This window comes from Melitaea cinxia, chromosome 15, assembly GCF_905220565.1.
Source record: "Melitaea cinxia chromosome 15, ilMelCinx1.1, whole genome shotgun sequence".
NCBI classification, from domain to species: Eukaryota; Metazoa; Arthropoda; class Insecta; order Lepidoptera; family Nymphalidae; genus Melitaea; species Melitaea cinxia.
This window is the reverse complement of record NC_059408.1, coordinates 3,554,154-3,579,284: the sequence shown is the minus strand read 5'-3', so window position 1 is coordinate 3,579,284 and position 25,131 is coordinate 3,554,154. Positions and strand designations below refer to the sequence as shown.

Below are 25,131 nucleotides of genomic sequence, written 5' to 3'. Positions count from 1 at the left end.
AGGCGTCTATTAGCTACGGTAATCGCTTACCATCAGGTAAGCCGTACGCTTGTTGGCCGACCCAGTTGTATAAAAAAAAACAACACAACTTGAGAGAAGTACTATTTATCAGTGATTTTCTGTAATTTTGATGTAGGGTACTTCCTTAGTCGGGCCTATTTTAAACAAGATTTTTCCAGCTGTACGTAAGACCCTTGGAGACGCTAATATGAATAAATTTTCCTCTCTACAGTGTAGATGAATATCTCATCTAAAACGTAGATATTGATATATAAATTTTATTTATTTATTTATTAATTTCAATCATAACTTACAACTATCATTACAGGTACTACCCAATTCGATAGTAAAGCACACATAAATTAATTTACATAACAAATAACATATAACGCTATCCTTGTGAATTCATTCACTGTACACGTAAAAAATTATAATATTGTACTAAAATATAAATAAAAAAAATCAAGTGCGTATAATTTTATACTAGAAATTTGAGAAGACGTTAAAATATAACAGTTATTTGTTACCGTTATCTGTTTTCGAGAACGAGATAGATTAATTTTATCACTGTACCGAATATTGTCAATGGTTTTAACCTTGTTGAGTTCGCGTTGAAGAGATCGATATTGGTTATTTGATCGTGAAAATGTGTTTTATAATACTGAAATATTGTTTTAAAATAATTTTCGAAAGTTAACTTACACTTACTTGTACCGCAATCAGTCGAATTACTTTCAAAATTCACTTGATATTTTATCATTGAGTTTAACACTATAAAATCTACTTCTTAAGACAGAATTTCAAAGCTAACTAATTCCTTGGACTAGGAAAAACTATTTAACGAATTATATTCGGCCATTAATGTGTAAAAATAAATAATTTTAAATTAAATTAAATCATTCTTTATTTATATTATAAATATTTTCCCTCATATAAAACAATCTCGAATAACTGTAATCTAAATGACTAGGTATTATGCACTGCTTCAAATCATAAAATAAATTAGTATAATCCTAAACGTTACGTAAAAAAATAAAATGCTTCATAAGACCACTAATTCACATCGAACATAGTACTAGTAGTAAAGCTTACATTATTTCAAAGAACTGTTATTAAGAGCGCTATTAGTACATTTATTTTATTACTAACCTATTACCGTAATATATTAACTAGCGATGCATTTTATACGCCGGTAATACAAATAAAACTTACAAACGTCAAAGGAAACACAACTTTAAGTCATAGCTGTATAGAAACAAAATCGAGTGATTACAGCTAGTAGGTAAACAGAATAGGTAATATGAGTTAATGCTACGAGGCTCGTAGACCGCTATGGGCTACGATTCTACGCGCTACGATATTAAATTCTACACGCAATCTTGTTAATCTTTCATTAGTTGGCCTACTTGCATACAAACGTAATCTTTAAGAATATGTTGTAAGTGCTTACTAATGGTTGATTACGTACAATAATGTTCTTGTTTTGATTAATATAAATAACTATTTTTTTATACAACTGGCTCAGCAAAGTAGCGCGTCCTACTTGATTATGAGCTATTACCGTAATTCTAATTTTTTTTTTTTTTTTTTTTTTTTATAACGATATATATCCACGGGCTTATAATGCCCATGCTCTTGTTATTCCAATTATTTGTTTGTTACTCTCGATACCTTGGCACCTACATATGCAACTTAGAGACTAATTAAACTAAGCTTAGTATCACTAATCCTACGTGAGTCCACCGACCAAAATTTAAGGTTATGCTAACTTAATTTACTTATATATATATAATTACTACTATTTATTATTACTTTTTCCTTTTCTTCACTTTTATCTTACAATTATCCAGGGGTAGAAGCTGTGTACATTTCTTGACATTTTTGTATTTATACTGTTGTTTTTATTATCTAAGTTTATATTTACACTTATATGCTAGTTATCATATATGTACACTTATTTCCTAGTTACCTTATATATACACTTATGGCCTACTGGCCTACTTACAATATACACTTAGCCTAGGTTACTGTTAGTAAGTTTTTTTTTTTTTTTCGTTTTTTGTTTCTTTTTTATATATATTCTTATATATTTATCACCATATATGTATTTTTTTAAATTAATATTATATAATTAATCTTAATTAATTTGTTACACATGTTAAGTATAAATAATTTGTACACGTTATGTTATATGTAATTAATCCTATTTAATTTAGTAATTATTATTTATATTTATATAATTAATCGTATTTAATCTAGCACTTAGTACTTATGTTTATATACACACTATTTATTTATTCAACAAGTGTCTTCACACGTCAATAGTTTTCAACATGTCGAGCACACTCTCAGTGACGGCGGCATCTCTGTGATGAATCGCCATCTTGAGACTGTGCTCGAGTATTTTCTTATCCGCGGTCTCCGCTGCCCTCGCCACAAAGCGACCAATTGCGTCGTCACGGTCGTCGGTGTAATAGACACAGGTGTTGGTGTGTCTAGTCACCGCGACTACAGCGTGCGAAACGCTGTCGTGGATCCTGAGCCTCCTCGCCTTCGTCTGGAGGACAATGACGTCCTCGTAGGTCTGGCCCTGCGCCTCGTGGATGGTTAAGACGCGCGATCCCTCCCCGGATCCGTATCCCTGGTCAGTCAGCAACCTCTTCTCCTCTTGCGTAAAGACCAGGTATAAGGTTCGGTCTCTTCTTGCAGGAATACGCGCGCCCGTGAGGCTCTCCACTCGCAAAGATCGGATCTTTGGGCTTGAGCTGTATACGTCTTTATAAACTTCGCTGATGGCAAGGGCTACGTCTTTGGGATTTCGATGCGTGCATGACAACTCGCACGAGATGGTTGTTATCCGGGTTGGTCTGCAGTACCGCATTTCGAACAGGTTGTCCCTGTCGATGTACGGCAGCTGGTTTATGTCTCCGATAAGGACTACCTTCTGAGCTCCCGATAGTCGGGCGGCCATTACTATGGCTCCGAAGTGGTTCATGAGGGCCTCGTCCACCGTTAGGCGGTTGATTTTTGAGCCCTCGTTGAACCCATTAACTAGAACGGAGGCCATAGTGCGCACCTTTTGCTTGGCTTTGTTGCCGTAGCGGTGCGCCAGTTTTTCTTTTAAGTCTTTGGCCGCCTCGACTGTGGTCGTAATCACGACCTCCGTGTCCTCATCGAAGTCCCCGACTATGCGAGTTGTCTTGCCGCATCCCGGTACCCCGTTTATCCACTCCAGTGATGGTAGTTCCCAGGGCACGGTCGGTAAGCCGTCCCGGTCGCCCGAGATGGTTTTCGCCATCCGTAGCATCCGGTCCCCCAGCATTACTTTCGTGCATCTGGCCACTACCACCACTGGGTCCCCTTCAGGTGTTTCGAAGGTTTGTGGCTCCTCGTCATTCCCCTCCGACTCGACTGCGCTCACGAAGCCTGCTGTGCTGTTAAATGCTGCCATATACCTACCCGACATCTTGCCCTTGAGTATTTGTCGGGTTTCACTGTTGTATATGGCCGCTTCGGCTTCCTCGAGTTCCACCTCCAGTAATCTTTGGTGATCGTACTGGTAGGCCTGCATGATCTTTTTGCAGGTGGCCAGGCTTACCTCGCGGTTTGCCTTTATTATCGCCAGGAACTCGATTAGGGCGTTCTCCGCATGTTGTAGCGGTGTGGAGGCAGGTCGAAGTCTCGGCGGTGTTACATGTCCCATGTCGGCCTTAGTACGAGCGGCCGGTGACGCCTCCGGGTGCCTCGGACTATTGTCTCTGGTGAACCTGCTCAGCGCCGCCGATTGCCGCTCACCCTGTCCAGCCTTTTTGGGAGAGAGGTGATGCGGGAGCTTACCTGGTTTTGGGGAGATGGTTGCGTGGATAAAGGTCGCCAATGGCATCGAGCTCGGCTTAGGTTCAGGTGTGGCCTTTGCCTTAATTCGCTCTGCCTTCTGGGTCTCGATCCGTTGTTGTAGGCGCTCCGAGCCGCAGAGCGTGGACTCGTCGTTGGCCGGAGATGCAGGAGGTGTTGGTGTTATGGATTTCGGTCTTAGATATCCGAGATCCTCCCCCCTGTCTTCGTAGACTATGACCTCACTGTACTTGGAGGCCATTAGGCAACCGTACCTATCAGATACGTCACCTCTATCATATCCGACCCTCATCGAATCCACGCTAATTCTTTTGGGGATTCCACCGGGGGTCTCGCTCAACCGGCGTAGCCACACACTAGACTGCGTAAAGGGGGACGTCTCTCCCCACTCGAACAGCACGATGGATTTGTTATTCAAACGCACCAGACGGTAGGTCGAGTCGCCCTTCTGTTCTTGCGATAGCGCTGTGATTTTAGTGCGCTTTATACTTGTCTTTTGCGTGCTACCCTTTAACAGTAAAGCGAGCCCCGGCGAAATCGCCAGCCGATCGCGTCCTTCGGAACGACAGAAACTTATTCCCATCCTCTCTACTTCGCTGTCCATGAACAGAGCCACGCATCTGGTTTTAATTCCCACTACTTCGCTTCCGTTCCCTTCCATAAGCGAGGATTGTGTCATCCCGCTGTGGGTCGGTTGCGGAGGTGCGTTTTGGTCGGCTCTATTCCTGAACAGTTTCTGCAGCGAGGAGGGCATGACCTTTGTTATTTGACCCAGAAGGGTGCGGCCAGGAGAAATCCGCGGAGCCGTTGAGCTGTTTCTCTGAGTGGCTTGTTGGACACAGTTTTGTTGTGTTTGTAGTTGTGCGTTGTGTGTTTGGGTGTGTGTTGCGTGGACGACGGTGTTAGCGCTCTGCGTGGGTATTACAGCAGGTGGTGGAGCGGTCGTGCTGTTCCTTTTTGCGGCTATATTGACGGCCTTTCTCGCGAATGTGAGGAAGGCAGTTCTGTTTTTTTCACTCTCCAGGATGGTATGGAGCGATGTCTGCTCAAGTTTGATCTGGAGTTTGAGTTCTAGATCTAGCCTATCCTTACTGAATCTCGGGCAGTCCAGTATAACATGCAGAACTGTCTCCTCACAATTCGGATCGCAGATACATGAAGGACTGTCAGTGAGGTGGAATCTGTGGAGATACGCCGCAAATCCTCCGTGGCCGGTCAGAATTTTTGTGTCGACAGCTGTTGGTGCCGATTTCCTTACCAGCCTGCAAGCGGTCTTTACATCCGGTAGGAATATTTTCGTGACCGAGCCCGTCTCCGAAGAATTATATCTTTCCTGCCACATCCTGACAGTCTCTTCCCTGATCTGCCTTCTGACATACGAGATGGGTACTCTGTCGTAGTCAGGTGCCGTCTTTTTTGTTAAGGCCGCCTTTTTGGCCAACCCGTCCGCTCTCTCATTGCCCGGTGTTCCAACATGGGCCCTCAACCAAAAGAACCGCACTGTCTTATTCTCCTCCCGGAGCTGTCTGATTCGACTCTTCATTTCCAGGGCCAGAGGGTGAGTCACTGAGGGGCTCCTCAGCAGATCTAAAGATGACCTCGAGTCGCTCAAGATGTTAATGGAGCATGACTTTGAGGTTTTTGCCATGTCCACGGCTCTGAAGAGTGCGTACATCTCCGATTGAAAGACAGTGTTGTGCGGCTCTAACCGGAAAGTAGAGTATCTTACTTCCCTGCCTTGGTTCCAGCATGTGAGGGCGGCTCCTACTTTACCCTCTATTTTGCTTCCGTCGGTAAAGATGAAAGGCCCGACGATGTTGTGTTCTTCAAGGACTTCGGGGTTCAGATTCTCTAAGCGCTCGTACTCTGTTGTCATGAGTAGGGAAGGGTGGGGATTTTGCATTGGTCCCACCCAGCGCTCTAGCTCTCTTCCCGGTGGAAGAAGATCCGTGCTGTGACCTTTTTTGGTTTTGAATAGTATGGCCGCCTCTCGGACGCGAAGGTCTGTGGTAAGGTGTCGTAATTCTAATTGACGCCTGCAACACCAGAGGCAACGCAAGTGTGTTGCCCGTAATCCACCCCAGGAGCTCTGGTCACCTTACTCATCACAGGGACATAAGCACAACACTGCTTGAAAGCAGTATTATGAAGCTGTAATCTTCTATAAGGTCGAGGTACTTCCCCAGTCGTTCTGCTTCAGATTTTGAGCAGGATGTCCTGCAGTGTCCTAGCTCAGTTAATCTTTAATATAATGATAACTTTTCCTACGCTATTTATATTTGATAAAGAGGTAATTTTTGTTTTAAAACTTTAATAATAGAAGTGTTTCCTACTATACAATTTTAATTCGATATTTGCAATTTATTTAGTAGTATAGCAATGAGTGTACGCATATAAGGTAGTTAAGCGGTTGCTGGTACAAGATCTGATAATATAGGAATGGATTATTATAGAATTTAGATAAGTTACAATGTCAATAACTTCAAACAAGATGACTCATTTACATATCTGCTTGGTTTACTACGATAAAATATGGTGGAAATGATTAAATATACGAAAGTACCTACTATGTTTATACAAATATAAACCAATAAGTATGTTTGACATACTTATTGGTTAAAAACAAACAATCATAAAATCGAGTGGACAAATGATAGCTTTAAGAATTCGAGATTCAAAAGTAAAAAGTTGTTGAAGTAATAACAATAAATATTGGTTTGTTAGGTAAATTGAGTTAAGCGAATGAAAAAAAAAAGTTAGGCTGTTTGACAAATATTACTTTTTCTTTTCTTAAATAATGTTATTTTCAGTTTATTATGGTTAGGTGTTAAGTAGTTAAATTAATAAGAATATTACTGACTTGAATGTGAAATTACTGAATTCAAAGTGGATTGGGAAGATTTCAATAAAGCAGATATTAAAAAAACAATATATAAAAATATATATATAGAGATATAACGTAACCTAAATAGATTTAAATAAATTCTACCTACTTAATTTATTCGTATAAATGCGAAACATTTGAGGATATATGAATGGATGGAAATTTGTTACTGTTTCATGCAAGAACTATGAAACCGATTGTTATGAAACTTGTTACGTAGATAGCTCAAAATTTAGAATAGAACACACAGGTTATTTTTTATCCAGACAGAGAAAATTACGCGAGTGGAACCGCGAGTTGCGACTCGTTGTATAAATCAAAGAAAACTAACTTTAGTTTGAATATAAAGTATACATCAAATCAAGGTCCGTTCTGTTTGTTAGCTCAGAAATAATCTATCGTTCCGGAGCCTGATTTACGGTTTTCGAGTAAAAGCAAAACGGGTGAATCGAACACCAAATGTTGCACATTTCCGGTCTTTTGATTAATTTTTACCGATTCGATTCAAACCTCCGCGAGCTCGGTGATTGATGCATTTTTATTCATGTTCGATGACAAATGTCTGATAATGATGATAACGGTTTTGTATGGATTTTTGTTTCTGTGCATGTTGTGGGGATTTTCGACAGTTTGAGAATCTTGATACACCTACTATACATACTTATATTTATTAATTACATTTTATTAATTAAGTACTGTGCTATAACGTAGGGGGGAGCGGCAACGACCTTGCCATGCTTTTTTTTATATCACTAGGTCGGCAAACAAGCGTACGGCTCACCTGACGGTAAGAGATTACCGTAGCTTATAGACGCCTACAATACCAGAATCATCGAAAGCGCGTTGCCGACCCAATCCCCAATCCCCCTAGGAGCTCTGGTCACCTTACTCACCAACAGGAACACAATACTGCTTGAAAACAGTATTATTTAGCTGTGGTCTATGGTGTATCTGATGCTTCTGGTATTCCAGGCGTCTATAAGCTACGGTAATCGCTTGACGTCTGGCCCTTGCGGACTCTTGATCTATTCGTTTAGAAAAAAAAAACGTAGAAATCTATATTTATATTTATTATTATTTATTAATAATATATTCACAATAAATACAATACAACATTACAGAAAAACAAAACCCACAGAGGTTTATAAAATCAATACAGAAGTATCCATGTTATATGCTATACAAAAACTAACTCTAGCCTACCTAAAACAACAACTATTCTAAAAATAGAATGTAATCTATTTGAATCATATATCGAATAAGCCCTCGCCGCATATACAACCACCTAGATCTATATCCACTAGCGACATACGAGTACACATATCAGTCTAATCACGGCCGTATCTAGAATGGCTATAAGGCCGGAATAGCATTACACTGCGGCAACAAACTCAATTCTAGACTGATGAGGTAAACGATAGTACGTGAACAGGAAATAAGGCGGTGTGGATCACCTCGGCGCGGTACCGAAGTGTTGTGTAAGGGTTTTTAGAACTTTGACTAGAAAATCACGTGATACTACTGCTATAATATATAAGAGGTATTTTTTATATAATAATAATTTTTATTATACGTTACGATACAATTCAGCCTGTAACATCCCACGGCTGGGCATATGCCTCTTTGTTCATGTGGGAAAATTTAAGAGAAGGATCGCAGCTTATTTTACCACGCTGCTCGACTGCGGTTCGGCGGATATATTCCCTACTTTGGGTAACGAGCGCTATCAATTGTTTATGATAACGACCGGGACCGACTTTATTGTACACCAAAATAAAAATGATACGTATGACAAGAACGTAGTGTAGATAATATTATTAAGGTACAAAGGGCGGCCTTATCGCTCAAAAGCGATCCCTCCCGTGCAACTTTTTTTTTTGTGAAATTTAAGCAATAGATTGTTATCAGAGGAAATCTTTATAAGCTAGTAGCGTAGATAATGCTAACGTGCCCCTTTGAATGTGTCATACACAATATATGAATTAACTATCCATGAATAATTAGAGATTGAGTACAAAAAATTTTTTCCCTACGTAACGCTGTGTGTAGTTTTGTATGAGAAGTGGGTGTTATCTTTAACAACTTTTTTAATTTAATAGATTTCTATCAAGTTATCTTATAACTTTTCTATTAAACTGACTTTATATATTTTTAAATCTTGTCAATTTTACCATAAACAAAAACACCATAATCTTAAGTGATAAGTATCTTCCTACAACCGCTTAAATCGGCTTAGACTTTCTTAACTGACCTTTTAAATGAACAATCTGAGAAAAGTCGGAAAATCATAGCGTTAATTCCGTCGAAAACTCATTTGTTGGCATAACACTCTTAATTTTGAGCTACGTAAATAGATGTTATTGTTACTGTACTTGACTTATTAAAGACCGGTTCCTATATTATAAACACGATTGTTTTGTATTTTTTAACCCACTTCAAAAAAGGAGGAGGTTACCCAAATCGACCGTATATTTTTTTATGTGTGTTCGGGGATAACTTCGTCGTTTATGAACTGATTTTTATAATTCTTTTTTGTTCGAAAGGAGATATCCTAAGTGTGGTACCATGATAAGGAAACCAGGATGATCGAATCTTAGAGAAATCGAGGGAAACCTTTGAAAATCGTAGTGACGACTAGTGCGTTTGTTATTTTTTTTCGTCGACTTATGTTGTATTACTTGTCGATCTAATTGATGGCAAATGGCGGCTTTTTTCGTTTGCGAGCAAACACAATTATGATAGGTATCATTTACCTTTATATATTATTTAATTGCCTGGAGGGGAGAGATCTCTGAGGATCTCTGTTGTAGCGATAAAGTCGCCTCTTGTGCACCTTACCTTTTTATTTTGACTAGCCCGCTGGCGCAGTTTGTAATTGACCTGCTTCCTGCTCCGATGTGGGTGTATTCTTTGTATTTACTTATATACGTATTGTTTTTATGTAGGTATATGGTTATCAAATAAAATTTAGCTATGGTAGTCGGCTGTTAAATAGCGATAGCTGTTAGAGAAGCGTAAAAACAGACAACCGCGTGTGTATGTTACGAGTATAAGATATTTACTTATTTGTTTACAATGTCTACATGTTTTTACTTATGATATACATGACTAGTATATATATATATATATATATATATATATATATATATATATATATTAATGTACATCTAAGACTATATTAAATATACATAAAGTGAGCTGATGAAATTTAGCAGCTAAATCGTATCTTCCCTGAATTCTCATTATTTGAAGAGACTACATATTCCGGGAGAAACAAAAAACTGAGCCCTTAATTAAAAGTGATTGCTTGGATAGTTTCTTAAAGAAGTGACTGCTACAGTTGTATTGTTTATAGACACGGTTATCTGATATATTTTTCATGTGTCACACTTGCGCTTCTGATTGCTATATTCAATCCACTTAAGATACATTAAGTATATACACATATTTACGTTATATTAAGTTTTGTTAAATGTGGCATACATTGAAAAGATTAATTCAAACCAAATCGGGCTACGCTTTCGCGTATTCTGAGAAAGATTCTTTCTCAAGTTCCAAAATCATTTCAAAGGTCTTTAAAGAACATGGTCATCTTCTTATATATAAAACTGTCTTGTCACAATGTTAGTTACCATACTTCTCCGAAACGGCTGGACCGATTCGGACATCATCTATTTTTCATACCCCTAAGATATAAGGGGGGTTGGATTAAAGGGGTTAATAACACATATGGCAAAACAACGTTTGCGGGGTCAGCTAGTCGATCGACAGATTTTTATGAAATTTCGTGTGGATACCGGGTAGGTCTGAAAATCGGCCAACATCTATTTTTCATTTCCCTAAGTTATAAGGGGGCTTATAACATACTAGCTTTTACCCGTGGCTTTGCTCGCATTGAATATTTTTTATAAAAAAGTTTCTTATGTTACTTCCAATACCTCCAAGAATATATGTACAAAGTTTCATGGTGATCGGTTAAGTAGTTTTCGCGTGAAAGCGTAACAAACAAACTTACATTCACATTTATAATATTAGTAGGGATATGGTAAAACAACGTTTGCGGGTTCAGCTAGTATTATTATAAAATATTCTTAATAAAATTTTAAATACGAATTAACTTAATCTAGATACGCAGAAGCATTGTAAACCAAGCGTAATATCACATTGTATCATGCTCAGTCGACGATGGCCAGTTATTCAAATACGCAAATGCATCGTATAATTGAACGGTTTTCAGTCCACAATTTGATGTCGATTTTAGCCGGATAGATTATGCGAATAGTTAATTGCTGATTTATATTATTGTATTGTGCGTATGTTTTTGATGTGAAATATCTATAGCCGAGGGTAAAACCTGATTGTTGGCGTGGCGACACAGGCCGTGGCAAGGCTTCGTCACGCTATATAATTGAATATATGTACTACACTATATAAAAATTGAGTTGTCGCGAGTTTAAATAAATTGTTGAATTTAAATTTATGTAAAGAAAATAAATGCTTATTAAATAAACTGTCATCATTTTCTGGAGAAAATTCGTAATATTGTATTTTTTCATCATGCCATATTTAGTTACTGTCATAATATGTACTTTTATGCCTATTAGTTGTACAAAATAATTTCGATTTTTTTTTCACATCTGCCAGCCGTCACGTCTCGGTTAATTTTTTTTTTTCGATTATACAACTAGATTTTTTTATTGATGTAGAGCAGTGCAGAAAATATCTCGCTTAAAATTGCTACTAGTCCGAGTGAGGAAATGCAGCTTAATAATACTGCTTTATGCGATTACAGAGTTATGTAGTCAGGGCTCGTGAGGAGCTTACCGTGTGTAGGTGTTTGTAGGTAGTGAAAGTTTCCAGAAGCGCTTACCATCAGGTGGAGTTATTTACCAACTTTGTAGTGTGTAGTATACTGTTTGTTTATGTATTACAGATTGACCATTAACAACGTCTTAAAATATAAATAAATATCTCCTTCTCTATTGTTATCTAATTATTATTATATAATGGAGAAGAAGCAGAGAGACTTCTGATTTTATAACAATAAAATAAGAAAATTCTCTTTCCTTTTGACGTCGCATACTGGTTTATGTCAAACAAACAATTTTATTGTTTGTGTCACACGCAGTGTTTCCTTTGTCCCGTTTTTTTTTTTTTTTTTGTCGTATTCAAACAATTAAACGCTTTCTTTACGTAATTGTTCCTCGAAAACTCTATGTAAGACATAAAGGACCGCCACTAAAACATCACATCCATAGATATCGTCCTTTCGAAGGCAAACAGCGCGAAAACCTCTCAGGACCTCGCCTATAGAAAACAGAGTAACAATGTATTTTGTTGTTATTAGTCTTAATTGTTGTTTTTATACTTTTTTCAAATATGCCCGCGAATGTGTTAGACTCGTTTGGTATTAATTATGCACTACACATTGTTATAATTTTAAATTTATGTAAGATATATGTATTTGTTATTCCGAAATATAACGTTCTAAATATAAAAAAAAAAAAAAAAAACGAAGACTATAATATATAAATCCTAACTCTCGATAACTGAAATGAAATAAGAAATACACTTATTGTATTAGTATTATATAACAAAACAAAAAAAAGTAAGAAGGAAATGTTAGCGTAATTTATTGCCAACAAATGTAATATCTTCACAAGTAAAATCGTTAGTCGAAACAAAATCTAAACAAATAAATCTACCCGAAGTCTGCAGTGGCGGAGACAGCTCCAAGCCGGTCCCCGGCTCGAGTTATGTATTAATAAAACTTACCGCGTCGCGCTAGTTTCCTCGTTTCTGTTTGAAATGCATTAAACTGATTGCTCTCTGTTCCTTCTTGTTTTTATTTTTTTCTCGCTGTAAGCGAAATTAACTTTGCTCTTTCAAATAAAACTCCAGTCGTCTTGTCTCTACAGCTCTTTGTATCTCGTCCGCTAGGAATACCGTTATAAGGCGCCCGTGAGCTGTTTTGTTTCGTCCTTTTATCTTGATGGAAGTAACTAGCTTATACCCGCGGCCTCGGCTTAACTGTGCATTTATTTTCTATGGGCTGAATCGGTGAACTTCGTACTGTATTCTTTTATGTACATATCGATTTCTTTAAGTTTTCTTTTATGCAAACTACAGTAAAATCGTTCAGAAGTTATGCACATACATTTCAGCGATAATTTTTATTTAAATATATATATACAAGGTGGTCGTGACAATACGACAATAATTAATACTGAGTATAGCTAGTAACATTCTCAATTAGCCTGCAAAAATTAAATTAACTAATATCTCATAGTTTAGTCACAAAACACTTTTCTTTTTTTATAACTAAAACATCACCCCATATCTGTTATTAAGCTGTCATGTCCGACACAAGTTACGTATTTGAAACAATTTAAATAAAAATTGTAAATAATGTAATTTCACTAATCATGCTACAATTTAACGCAAAATAAACCTTATACCGTTGTTCATAAGACACTAGAATTATTATGTGGAGAGGTAAAAATTGATTTGCGCTTTCTTTCTGAAATATTTCCATCGATTTCTTTCGTATTTCGCACATCGTAATTCGTAATCGAAAGTAGGTCAGTGTGTCGCCGACTGCCGTTAGCCTGTGACGTGTTAAGGTATTTGATACCTCAGCGCTCGCGCAACTTTCGATCTAGTGACGCCATTGTTTATAGGTACTCAAGTATATTTTTTGTTACTGTGAGATATTAGAGTGAGATTAAGTGAAGACACATTATTTAGGATATTTATTAGGTAAACTGTGCGAAATTAGACGCTAATTTGTGTGCAAATAGTAATATTTTTAATAAAAATGCCTCGCTATAATTATACGGCTTCAGAGTACACCGATATGATATTAATTTATGGAGAATGTCACACAAACGCTGCTTTAGCGATTCGTTCATATCAAGAGAGGTATGGGCAGCTCGCCATTTTCGTGTGCCCCACTCGTGTCCACAATATTTTGAAACTAGACAAACGTAAGCCTTTTAAATACAAAAAAGTACAGGCATTGTTAACAAGAGATATGTCTACGAAAACATGAAGAAATCCCCGACTTCCTCTTCAACGTAATGTGGACGGATAAAAGTACTTTTACAAAGAACGGTTTATGGAACCGTCACAACTTAAGGCACTGGAGCACTGAAAATCCGCGACTGACGAGAGACAGCTCGCATCAGTACAGATTTGCCATCGATGTGTGGGCTGGTATACGAATTGGATGGTGCACCTGCACACTCCGTGATTTCTGCGAGAGCACGTTTAACCGAGATGTTTGGAGAGCGATGGATCGGCCGTTATGGCCCCATGAGGTGGCCACCGAGGTCACCAGACCTCACACCACTCGACTTTTTTTTATGGAGTTATGGTAAAAATGATGTTTACGCCACGGATGTAACTGATGTGGAGGACTTCAAAAATCGTATAATACGATCTTTTGAAAAATTAAAAAGTATGGCAGTTAATGGTGATCTGTTATCAAAAGTGAGAAATAATATTTTACGTAGATACATTTCGTGTGTTCGAGTTCATGGTGGACATATTAAGAATTTTAAAATTTAATATCTTTTAATGTATTTTGTATGTGTTAATTATTCTGACAATCAAAAACAAATAATTGAATTATAATAGTGTGAAAGTATTGCGATGTATTGTGTTACAGCGGCGAGAGGCTACCTGCCCGCCCGCCTTTAGTCAGAGGTCAGTGACTCTAAATTACAAATGGCGTACTATGTATTTTATTAATTTGTGATATAGTTTGTTCGAAAATTTCATTTTTTCAAAAACGGTTCAAAATATTTTCTGATAGTTTTATGATATTTCTATATACCAATACGACCTGTGTTTTCATTTATTGTCGTATGGTCGTGTACACCTTGTATAACTAATCTTTAACTATGTCTTCATATGTTTCTACAATACATTCTAATAAAATTGAAAATTAAACATTCCTTAGAGATATGATTTTTTTTTTAGTGATAATTATAAATTAAGTTTCGAATACTCCAAATTAATAGAAGCCAAATAAAAGACACGCTTTAAAGGCAATTAAATTCTTATTCAAAATAAAATTTCTGTAAATACCTAGAGTTGAATTAAAAATAAGAATCAAATGATTTTAGATACATATATTTTAGGCTTTCTAAGCTTTTCTCATTTTTTGTTACAAGCCGGTAATCTCTGAAACAAAAATAATTACCCTGCCGAGATAAAATGATCACTATCAGCAAATCGTTGTAACAGGCGTAACAGACAAATTCACGTCGTCTGTGAAGCACAGTGGGGAACTAATAAAGATAAAGCTAAGGGATGCCATCTCTCGGTATTTTCCCAGATTTGTCCCAGTTAACCGGATAGTCAAGGACATAATTATACACAAAAGAACCTTATATATAGAAACTTGATGTCTTATTTAAACGTCCCTACTAATATTATAAATGTGAATGTAAGTTTGTTTGTTACGCTTTCACGCGAAAACTACTCAACCGATCATCATGAAACTTTGTACACATATTCTTGGAGGTATTAGAAGTAACATAGGATACTTATTATTTAAAAAAATTCAATTCGAGCGAAGCCACGGATAAAAGCAAGTTTGTCATAAGTCGTTGAACCTGCGACCGCTACATCTATCTTTGCATCTATTTACAATATCCAGAAACTTTCATATTCGCAATAATATTAAAATCTTATTTATTAATCTTTTTGTGTGGTATTTTTAGCCTCTTTAGTTAGAACAAATACTACTACCTTAGCTGTAGAAGATTCAAAAATTTTGATCCTATAATAATAATTTCTGTGATGGAAATTCTACTTCAACATAATACACAAGAAATATTAATTTGAGAATTGTTTTTGATTAAAATCTTTCTTTATAAAAAGTATATTATCGGTGCTCAATCAAACATGCGTCACAATTTCGTGACTCATTGAATAAAACTGCTAACAAATTAATTGAATAAGTAAAATGAAAAGAAGAAAAAATTTCTTTATACAACTGATAAAAACGAAATTCCATTGTCAAATGAAAGCCACTGATTAAGTTTATTTAATTATGAAAAATACTCGGCAATTGTTTGAAACGTTAGATCTCTTTGAACGGTTGTATTAAAACGTTCTCATTTAGTTCATTTGCAACAATCTCTTTAACGTTTCTGTTGCCCTGGTTGTAGTCGTAATTGTATTTCGTGGATTACAAAAAAATATAAAGGAAAGTTTTAGACGTTAAAATTATGTTCCCAAATTGATGACGCTTTGACGCAGTGGCTGCTGGACTGTCTATCGTAGATTCGATCCCCTCTGGTAAACATTTGTGTAGGCTATACAGATTTTTGTCACGATCTGAGCGCACTAATACTTTTTTATTGTGTTTCCAAATACTTTAGCACAGGAAACATTTTTTAATTAAAATCGATAAAAGACTACAGTAAAAGTATTTTATTTAATGCTTACATGGCAAAGGAATAACGTCTGAGATTAGTAAAAAAATTAACTACGTAACGATTTCTACCATACTGCCCCATGCACTTACCTAAATATCGACGTTTGTTCGTTAGACAAGTTGCGTTCTAAAATAACTTAATAAGTAAAAAATAAGATACTCAACCGTAAATAAAACTTCTATCTAATTTTAAAGGTCTTATTATGTAGTCAGCTCGTAATGGTCCTCGAGTCGTTCGAGAAGTATAATTGGCGACACGGAGGGCTCTCACGAAGGTCGACCGACACTGGGTACTCGTCAATGTCCTGAACGGTCATCGGACTTAAATGAAAGCTGATGAATGATTATATGAAATTTCTATAGAAGAGAAGAATTTTCTAGACGTGTTTCTTAATACGTTGTGTGAAATGTGTGTACGGGTGTACAATTAGGTTAAGCTTGCTTCTTGATTTGTATGCTATATATAAAAAATCAATCGAACACAAGCAACAGTTTAGGTACAAGATAGGTTTTTAATTTTACGATACTGTTTTCGATGTTTATAAAGTTTCTCCCTACAGTTATCTACCAAAACCTTAAAGTCCTACTTGCGTTCTTACTTTTAATACGTTGTACGTCAAAACTCTTTTATTACAATCATCAAAATAATATTTTCGTAATGTTTTCACATACGTTTAATACACTCTTGACGATGTAGCAAAAAAAACCACAAAATGATCATATTACAGCTGTTTAATTTATTTAAAATAACGTTTAATTAATATCTTTTTTTCGTTAATTAAAAGTTCTCGAAATTCGAAGAGTTTATTGTTTCACAATGATAACGCTATAATTTTGTTCCAGTGTTCCCGAATGTCCCGGCGGCGCCCGGGATGCCCTGCGCGGGCGAGGATCGTGAGTATTCCTTTGTTTTAATTTAATTGCATCGCAAACAGAACGCCGTAATGAGGGCCATTACTCACTCATTGAAGAAACGAAAATTGTTCAACGGAATTGCACTGTAAATACGACCTTTTCAACTCTTTCGAAATGGTGCTAAAAGTATTTAATATATATAATTTATTGTGTTGCTTTTTACAGTACAATAATTTAATTTAATATTATTATTTTACTGGGCTAATTATTAAGTCTATCGCATTTAGATTTATTAGAAATACAGAATCTATGCTGTGAAATTATAACAAAAGAAAATAATTAATATCTGAACAACTATTTTTATACTATTAAAAATAATTCGATGAAAATTCTAGCAAATAGACAGGTATAATATTTATTACAAATAATTTACTAATGTAATTTAGTTACATGGAGCACTTGTTTCTTTTTTAAGTTTTTTCTAATTTGCTGTATATGTACTATGTTAGTATAGTTTCAGTCCAAATTTCGTACGACTATTTCCTTAAAAGCATTTGACGCTACTAAGCTCTTAAATTTTCTACGAAATTATTTGAAAAAGAGATTATATACAGAAAAATATACTCAACACACGTAGGCGGTAAAATTTTCACAAAAACCACCTTGAACGTAAACGTTTCATATTTCGTATCATAACGCTCGAAAAGTACTCAAACAATCTCCACGAGAGGCGAGAGCGCTCGCCGCATTACCATATGAATATAGCTCTACAAGCCGCGCATTGTCCCTACACATAATTTGCTTGCTAACAATATCACGATTCAACACGTGAGCCTTCAAACGTCGTGCCCAACAAGGGCTACTTTCCTCTGAACGAAATCAACTGAAATTGTTCAAGTCATTTATTATTTAAAGGAATGTGCACGAGATACCTTTCTAGGTCAAAGTCAACGCTCCGTAGTACAGTGGATCGCTTACATATTAATAATCGTATGTAGATTCTACGCAGCCTAACGTATTCCATTATATAAGACGCAAGGCGATTTACTTACATTTGCAAACTTTGGAGACTTATTATATAAGAAGATATATGTATCATTGAGTAGGTCTTATTGTTGCCATGAATATGAGCGGTTGGTTGTTTAACGTGCAAATCTCTACATGTCCTTTTTTTCATGTTTTAAAACTTTATGCGTCTAAATAAATAACATTATAAATAAAATTCTGATTAATGCATACGTAGTGTTGCTACCGCTCTACATCATTGACGGAAAAGACACCAGTTAAAAAAAAGTTTCTAGTGTCTGGACCCATATTTAATTTTTATTTTCACGATATTAAAAATTCAAATGTTTCTCTCTTACGTTTCAACAGTTACAGCTCTAGCACTAATGAACCGTCCAACTTATTTATTAAATTCGATTTCATTGCAACCTTTTGAGTTCAAAAAGGAATAAATATACTATTATACAGTCGTGTTTTGTAATAATTTAATTGACAACTAATAATAACTCAGATTTGTGTTTAGTCCGAATTGGATTGGCAATCGTGGAAATTCGTTAAGGCGATAAGATAGCGATAAGGATTAGAGACAGACAGTTGGGACCATGCCTCGCTACGCCCATGTCTTGTACGCCGGGTATTGTGGAGCTTTTGAAAGGTGTTACCATTTTTTTAATGAAATCGTTATTAGAATATCGACTCAAATATGTTATGTAGACATTCTTAAAAAGTTAATCGAATGGTTTTTATTATATAATTATTCTTTTTGAAAATCGTAATGAAATCATATTATTTTGACCTAATTTATAATATTTTTTATCAGGTAGATTATGTCACTGAGACAGTTTGACGAATAAAAATAAACCATCTTTTTATTTTGCAATTCTATTCACGGTGATATTAGGTCCTTTTTTCTGGTTAAAAGTTTCTTAGTTCAATATTTCAAATCAATAAATATTTTTCCTGTCTTTGAGCGAAATTCATGATTAAAAAGACGGTCACCGGACTGAAGGTAAAATAATCTTCTTATCTCGATTGCAGGCAGCATTTACAGAAGAGGCGCTCGTCGGTGGCGAAAGCTCTACCGGGTCAACGGTCACATATTTCAAGCGAAGCGATTTAATAGAGTAAGGACTTTTTTATCTTTATTACGTTGAAAAAACAGTTTTATGCTAACTTTTCTGAATATATAGAAGTGTGAGAATAGAATGCCAAATAATTAATTTTTAAGACTACAGCTATGTGCCGTGCGAGGCGCATTTTTTCGTTCTTAATTTTTTGTGTGTTTTAAAACAAACTGAAAAAGTGTCATAAATTTTTAACTACAACAATTACAACCATGTCTGTCTTTAACCTCTCATTCTTTCCGATCGATTTCACAACGAATAAACCAAGTAAACTATCGATATAACATACTTATATGTAATATCTGAACGTCACCTTTTCTGTAGAAAGCACTAGAATATTAAATGTAAGTTGCAAAAACAAAAATACGATCAAAGTTTTAATTTTTCATAGCGAGCCTTCTGTGCCTTCTGCCAAGACCGCATATGGGGTCTGGGTCGGCAAGGTTTCAAGTGCATCCAATGCAAGCTACTGGTGCACAAAAAGTGCCACAAGCTGGTACAGAAGCCTTGCTCCAACGAGCATGTCGACCCCATCGAGGTCAAAGATGACGCCAACGGAGAGAGCACTCTTGGAAGAGCGTCTTCTGTTAGGTAAGACCATATTTTTTACTTTTTTCTAAGGTTACTTTACCTTAGAAAAAAGTCGTTTGATTGTCTGTGTTTCTATATATCATAAATACTGAACTTGAATCAAATTATGACTATACTATACTATTAAACACATAAGAAAAGAAAATTTAAAAGAAGTGAAAAATAACGTGAAAAACAGAATCAAGCAAAATAAATTTGAACTAGATTGATCACAATTTTTTTTTACTCTAGGTCTCGAGCGGAGCCCGAGCCTCCGCTGCCGGAGACTCCGCCGGCGCCGCCTTCAGCCCCAGTGAGAAACGAGGACCTCGAACCTGGCTCGCAACGCCAGTACTCTCTAGATGACTTCGAGCTGATCAGGGTCATCGGTCGCGGGTCTTATGCCAAGGTATCATGATACTTTTTAGTCACTGGATATGCTTTGGATCCTTTGTTGATTTATAGTTAAATGTCTCATTAACGACAAATATTGAACTCTTAAATTTTTAAAGATGGTAAAAATATTCTCTTAAATTAGATGTAAATGTCATTACACCTAGAATTGTAGTCAATTCGAGATCGTGTCAAAATTCAACAATGGGTTCACCAACCAATTTCACCTCCCACAAGTTTCCAACAAATTTTAATTTGTAACCTATTTGAGATTAATCCAATTTCTTCAAAATCCGTAAGGCTACCTAAAGTTACTATATACTCCTATATTAAATATTTCTGCGTAAAATTGCGTCTGTTAAGATGGCTTTTTTATTTTAACCTTTTTTGTTCGGTTTTAACTGTTTTTGTTGATTAAGTCATTGTTCACTTTTTAGTAAATTAAGCGAAGACACCACATACAATGCAAAGCGCACAATATAAGTAATTATGTAGCTATAAATTTATCTTTATGTCACTCAGGTGTTAATGGTGGAACTGAAGCGCACAAAACGCGTGTACGCAATGAAGGTGATCAAGAAGGCGCTGGTGACTGACGATGAAGACATCGACTGGGTCCAGACGGAGAAACACGTGTTCGAGACCGCGTCCAACCACCCCTTCCTTGTGGGCCTCCACTCCTGCTTCCAGACGCCCAGCCGCCTATTCTTTGTTATCGAGTTCGTGAGGGGCGGAGACCTCATGTGAGTTAACTAAGAAAGATGTTATTTTATATAAGCAGGCGTCTTGCAGAGCTAAGATTGCTTTTTTCTCTGTTACATCCCAAAAATGCGTATAAGCTCCCTTAACATGTGTGTTATCAGCAAAACTTATTGTTCCTCTGATGGCAATTAAAATTTAGACCTTATTTATCGGAAATTACAGATTTTTAAATTTTCCGTGACCCAATGCAAAATTTACTTCTATTTTAGTTACGAACTGACTTCACTTTACTGGTCGAAAAAATTAATGACTTCCAAATGTGAGCGTAATAGAGCGTATAGCACTAAGTTCATTGAGAATGCTCCAAATCTACCCATTAGACTCACTAACGTATCCAAAAAGAAAATCACAAAAAATACTATGCCTCACAACATAGGTTCCACATGCAGCGTCAAAGACGTTTGCCAGAAGAACACGCGCGCTTCTACGCGGCCGAGATATCCCTCGCGCTGCACTTCCTCCACGAGAGGGGCGTCATCTACCGGGACCTGAAGCTGGACAACGTGTTGCTGGACCACGAGGGACACATCAAGCTCACCGATTACGGAATGTGCAAGGTAGCTATGTGACTACAATGTGGGCACATTGTGAACACAATACACGGAATGTGACTACAATGCATCCTCAATGTGAACAAAACGTTCGCACAATGTGAACAATAAACAGTGTGCCCACAATTCAGACTAAAATTGACTAAAATTCTTCCACAATTTTACTACAATTAATTCACAATGTGAACGCAATGTGACCATATACATCCTCACTTTATCCAAAATGTGACCACGTTTAACAATAATTCCAGGAGGGAGTTCGACCCGGTGATACGACATCCACGTTCTGCGGTACGCCAAACTACATAGCACCGGAAATCCTGCGCGGTGAGGAGTACGGCTTTTCCGTGGACTGGTGGGCGCTCGGAGTGCTCACTTACGAGATGCTCGCCGGCCGCTCGCCCTTTGACATCGCTCACGCGGCCGATAACCCCGACCAGAACACCGAGGACTATCTCTTCCAGGTACATACACTCGACATCGGAATACATTTTATTAAATTAAAACATGTTCTAAATTTAAAAATTCGTTATCAGAACGAAACGTTTTCTGAATATATCAACTGGGCACTACTTTATGATACATTAAGAGCATATAAATGTTCAGTAACTGGACAAAGACCTTTATAATAATGCAGCACTAATAATACAAAATGAGTCAAGATGCACGAAATATTTGAACTGATAATTTAAAATCATAAATTCCAGGTTATCCTAGAGAAAACGATTCGTATCCCGCGCTCGCTGTCGGTGAAGGCGGCGTCAGTGCTTAAGGGCTTCTTGAACAAGAACCCCGTGGAGCGGCTCGGCTGCGGCGAGGCGGGCTTCCTCGACATCGTCAACCACCCCTTCTTCAAGAGCATCGAGTGGGAGATGGTATGGGTTTCTTATTTTTTTACTGGCAAACCCCCCTTATAATAAATATTGTGTGGGCTGTGATAGACCTCAGTAAAACGCCTGGGCGTTAACTTAAAAAAAACTAAAAATACCTAAAAAAACTGTGATTCTAATAGTAATCTCTTGTGTAGGAATTACATATAATAAATAACCTATACGACTAACAGCGTCGACCTGTAATCGGATATGATACAAAAGATAACACTAAAGGTACCGTTAACTATAATTATTTTAATTTTGAGTGATAATTAGATATTTTCGTGAATTGTTTACAGTTGGAGCAGAAGCAGGTGGTTCCGCCGTTCAAGCCGCGGCTGGAGGGCGAGCGCGACCTCGCCAACTTCCCGCCCGAGTTCACCGACGAGCCTGTGCACCTCACGCCCGACAACGAGTGTGTACACACACATGCGCACACACACATATGCACATACACACACACACATACACACACACACACACACACACACACATATGCACATACACACACGTTCTCAAACCCACATTTAGTGCACGCATACACACGCTCGCATTCGCTTACACATACACGCTCACACGTGTCGGTACACATGCGCAAACGCGTGAAAATACGCGCACGAATGTTCACCGGCGTGCAGACACGCAGAACAAGCACACGCTTTGTCACGAGCACACATGTTGTTACGAACACACGCTATCACGAGCACACATCCTAATACAAATGCACAAACAAGTACACGTACCCGTGCAAGTTCAAACACGCGCGCACACACAATACACACGTACACAACAAAAATAAAGTCACATTCAGACATAAGCTCAAGATACAATCTGTTCCAGCACGGTGATCGCCGACATCGACCAGTCGGAGTTCGAGGGCTTCGAGTACGTGAACCCGCTGCTCATGTCGCTGGAGGACTGCGTGTGACAGCACGCCTGCCGCCTGCACCCGCACCTGCACCCGCACCTGCACCCGCACCCGCCGCACCTGCAGGTTTTTATTTTTATTGTAATTGTAAAACTTATATTTGTTTTTTTTTTGTCTTTATCCATTGTACGAAGAATCGTTTTTTTTTTATCGGTCATTCGATACTTGAAATAAAGAATTATTTTTTTTTTTTTTTTTGTTATATTATACGACTAGGTCAACAAATAAGCACACGGCCACACCTTATTCACCACAGGAACATAAAACTGCTTGACAGCAGTATTATATAACTGTAATCTTCTGTAAGGTCTTGGTACTCCCCAGTCGAGCTGCTCCAGATTTTGATCGGGATGTGACCTACATTAGTGGAAAAAAGTTCCTCTTTGGAATTTGAATTGATGAATGAGATATCTCACAATCTCATCATACTCATAATACAAAATTCCTTTCTAAACGAAATCAATTTGCATTTCATCTGTTTTCCCTCAACGTTTAATAACTTGTAATATATATTTCCAGGCGTACGGCTACGCTCCGGACTCGTCATCTTCAGACTACGACTCGGTGTGCTCGGAGCTGCCTCGCAAACCAACGCTGCTACAGCACATGTTCTGCTTGCCGCTCAACTGACGCTAGTGCGACACGTGCGACACAAACGACACATGTCACGTGCGACACAAACGACACATGTCACGTGCGACACATACGACACATGTCACGTGCGACACAAACGACGCGTGTGACACGTGCCACACGAGCGACATGTGTCGCACGTGGCACACGTTTCGTCACACTTACAGAAACACTTCCGATGCACGTTGTAAACAAACTATAACTCGGTTCAGTTACGAAATATTAATATACATACGTGCGGCCTTGAAGACTAAACCTCTATACACATTATTCGAAATTTCTATCAGAAAATTATATCTCAGTGGCAATTTACACATTTTATTCTAGTCTTCACATGCAATAGCTGCTTGTCACATTGTCATAAAAGTATGCCAAAAATTCAATTTTCATTACAAATTTCATTCTTGCTAGCGAGATAATTTGTATACAACGTGCACTGAGGGAAGTCTGTTCACTTCTCGTGTCGACCTCATCACAGTCGCACCGCTATTGAACGGATACTTAGTTAAGTGGACTCGTGTTTATCTGTTACACACTAATCGGTGATTATTTTTTACTATTTATCTTATATCGCTTTAGTGTACCGCACATTCCGAAATGTGAATAAATATTTAACTGTAAGTCGGTGTTCTGTTAATCCACGAAAGTATTATCTGTGTTAATGGATAGTTTTATTCGATGTTCGTTTTGAGTTTTAATTTACGTTCGACGTGTAAATAACGAGAATTCTACAAATAAGTGTAATAACGAAAGCAATCCAACAGTTCTTCCATGAAAATATAGTGAAATACGAAGGAATTGATTCGATTGGTTCGCGGAGATAAGAGATACGAGGTGTGCGGGAAGGCAGGCGGTTATCTAAATTGTACATACTATTCTCAACCTTAATTTGTTGTAATAAATACGATATTAGATGTTAAAACTTTCGCTGTTTGTACGCGCGTTGTATTCGTTTGTGTTATTAGAGAAAAACGGTTAAAACGCTTATGTACATAAAACTATGTAATGTACTACTATACGGAGTAAATAATGTATAAAATTTTGATTATCTGTAGTGTATGACACAGTAACGAAATTGTTTGTTTAAACATTTAAATTATCGTGATGCGTGCTCGTTGCTAATTTTACAAACTTATTTACAAACAAATAAAATATTAATTAAATGTAATCTGGCTTTCACCTCTGTGCCAACTGTGATCAAGAAAGAAATATATTTTTCGTAAACGCATCACGTCTCCCGTTTGATAAACT

The 25,131-nt window shown here is 37.2% G+C and overlaps 1 protein-coding gene across 1 annotated transcript; it reads left to right on the top strand.

Annotated features, from left to right (window-relative positions):
* Positions 1 to 15,807: 15,807 nt before the first annotated feature.
* LOC123660609 (atypical protein kinase C) lies at positions 15,808 to 23,247 on the top strand (the record flags this gene model as incomplete). Its single annotated transcript, XM_045595666.1, is given in 11 exon segments — positions 15,808 to 15,847; positions 17,031 to 17,081; positions 19,086 to 19,171; positions 19,563 to 19,762; positions 19,994 to 20,150; positions 20,657 to 20,877; positions 21,273 to 21,453; positions 21,699 to 21,911; positions 22,155 to 22,322; positions 22,619 to 22,734; positions 23,160 to 23,247. Coding segments are annotated over 11 exon segments (1,521 nt in total), but the record flags the coding sequence as incomplete, so codon positions are not given.
* Between the last annotated feature and the right edge of the window lie 1,884 nt (positions 23,248 to 25,131).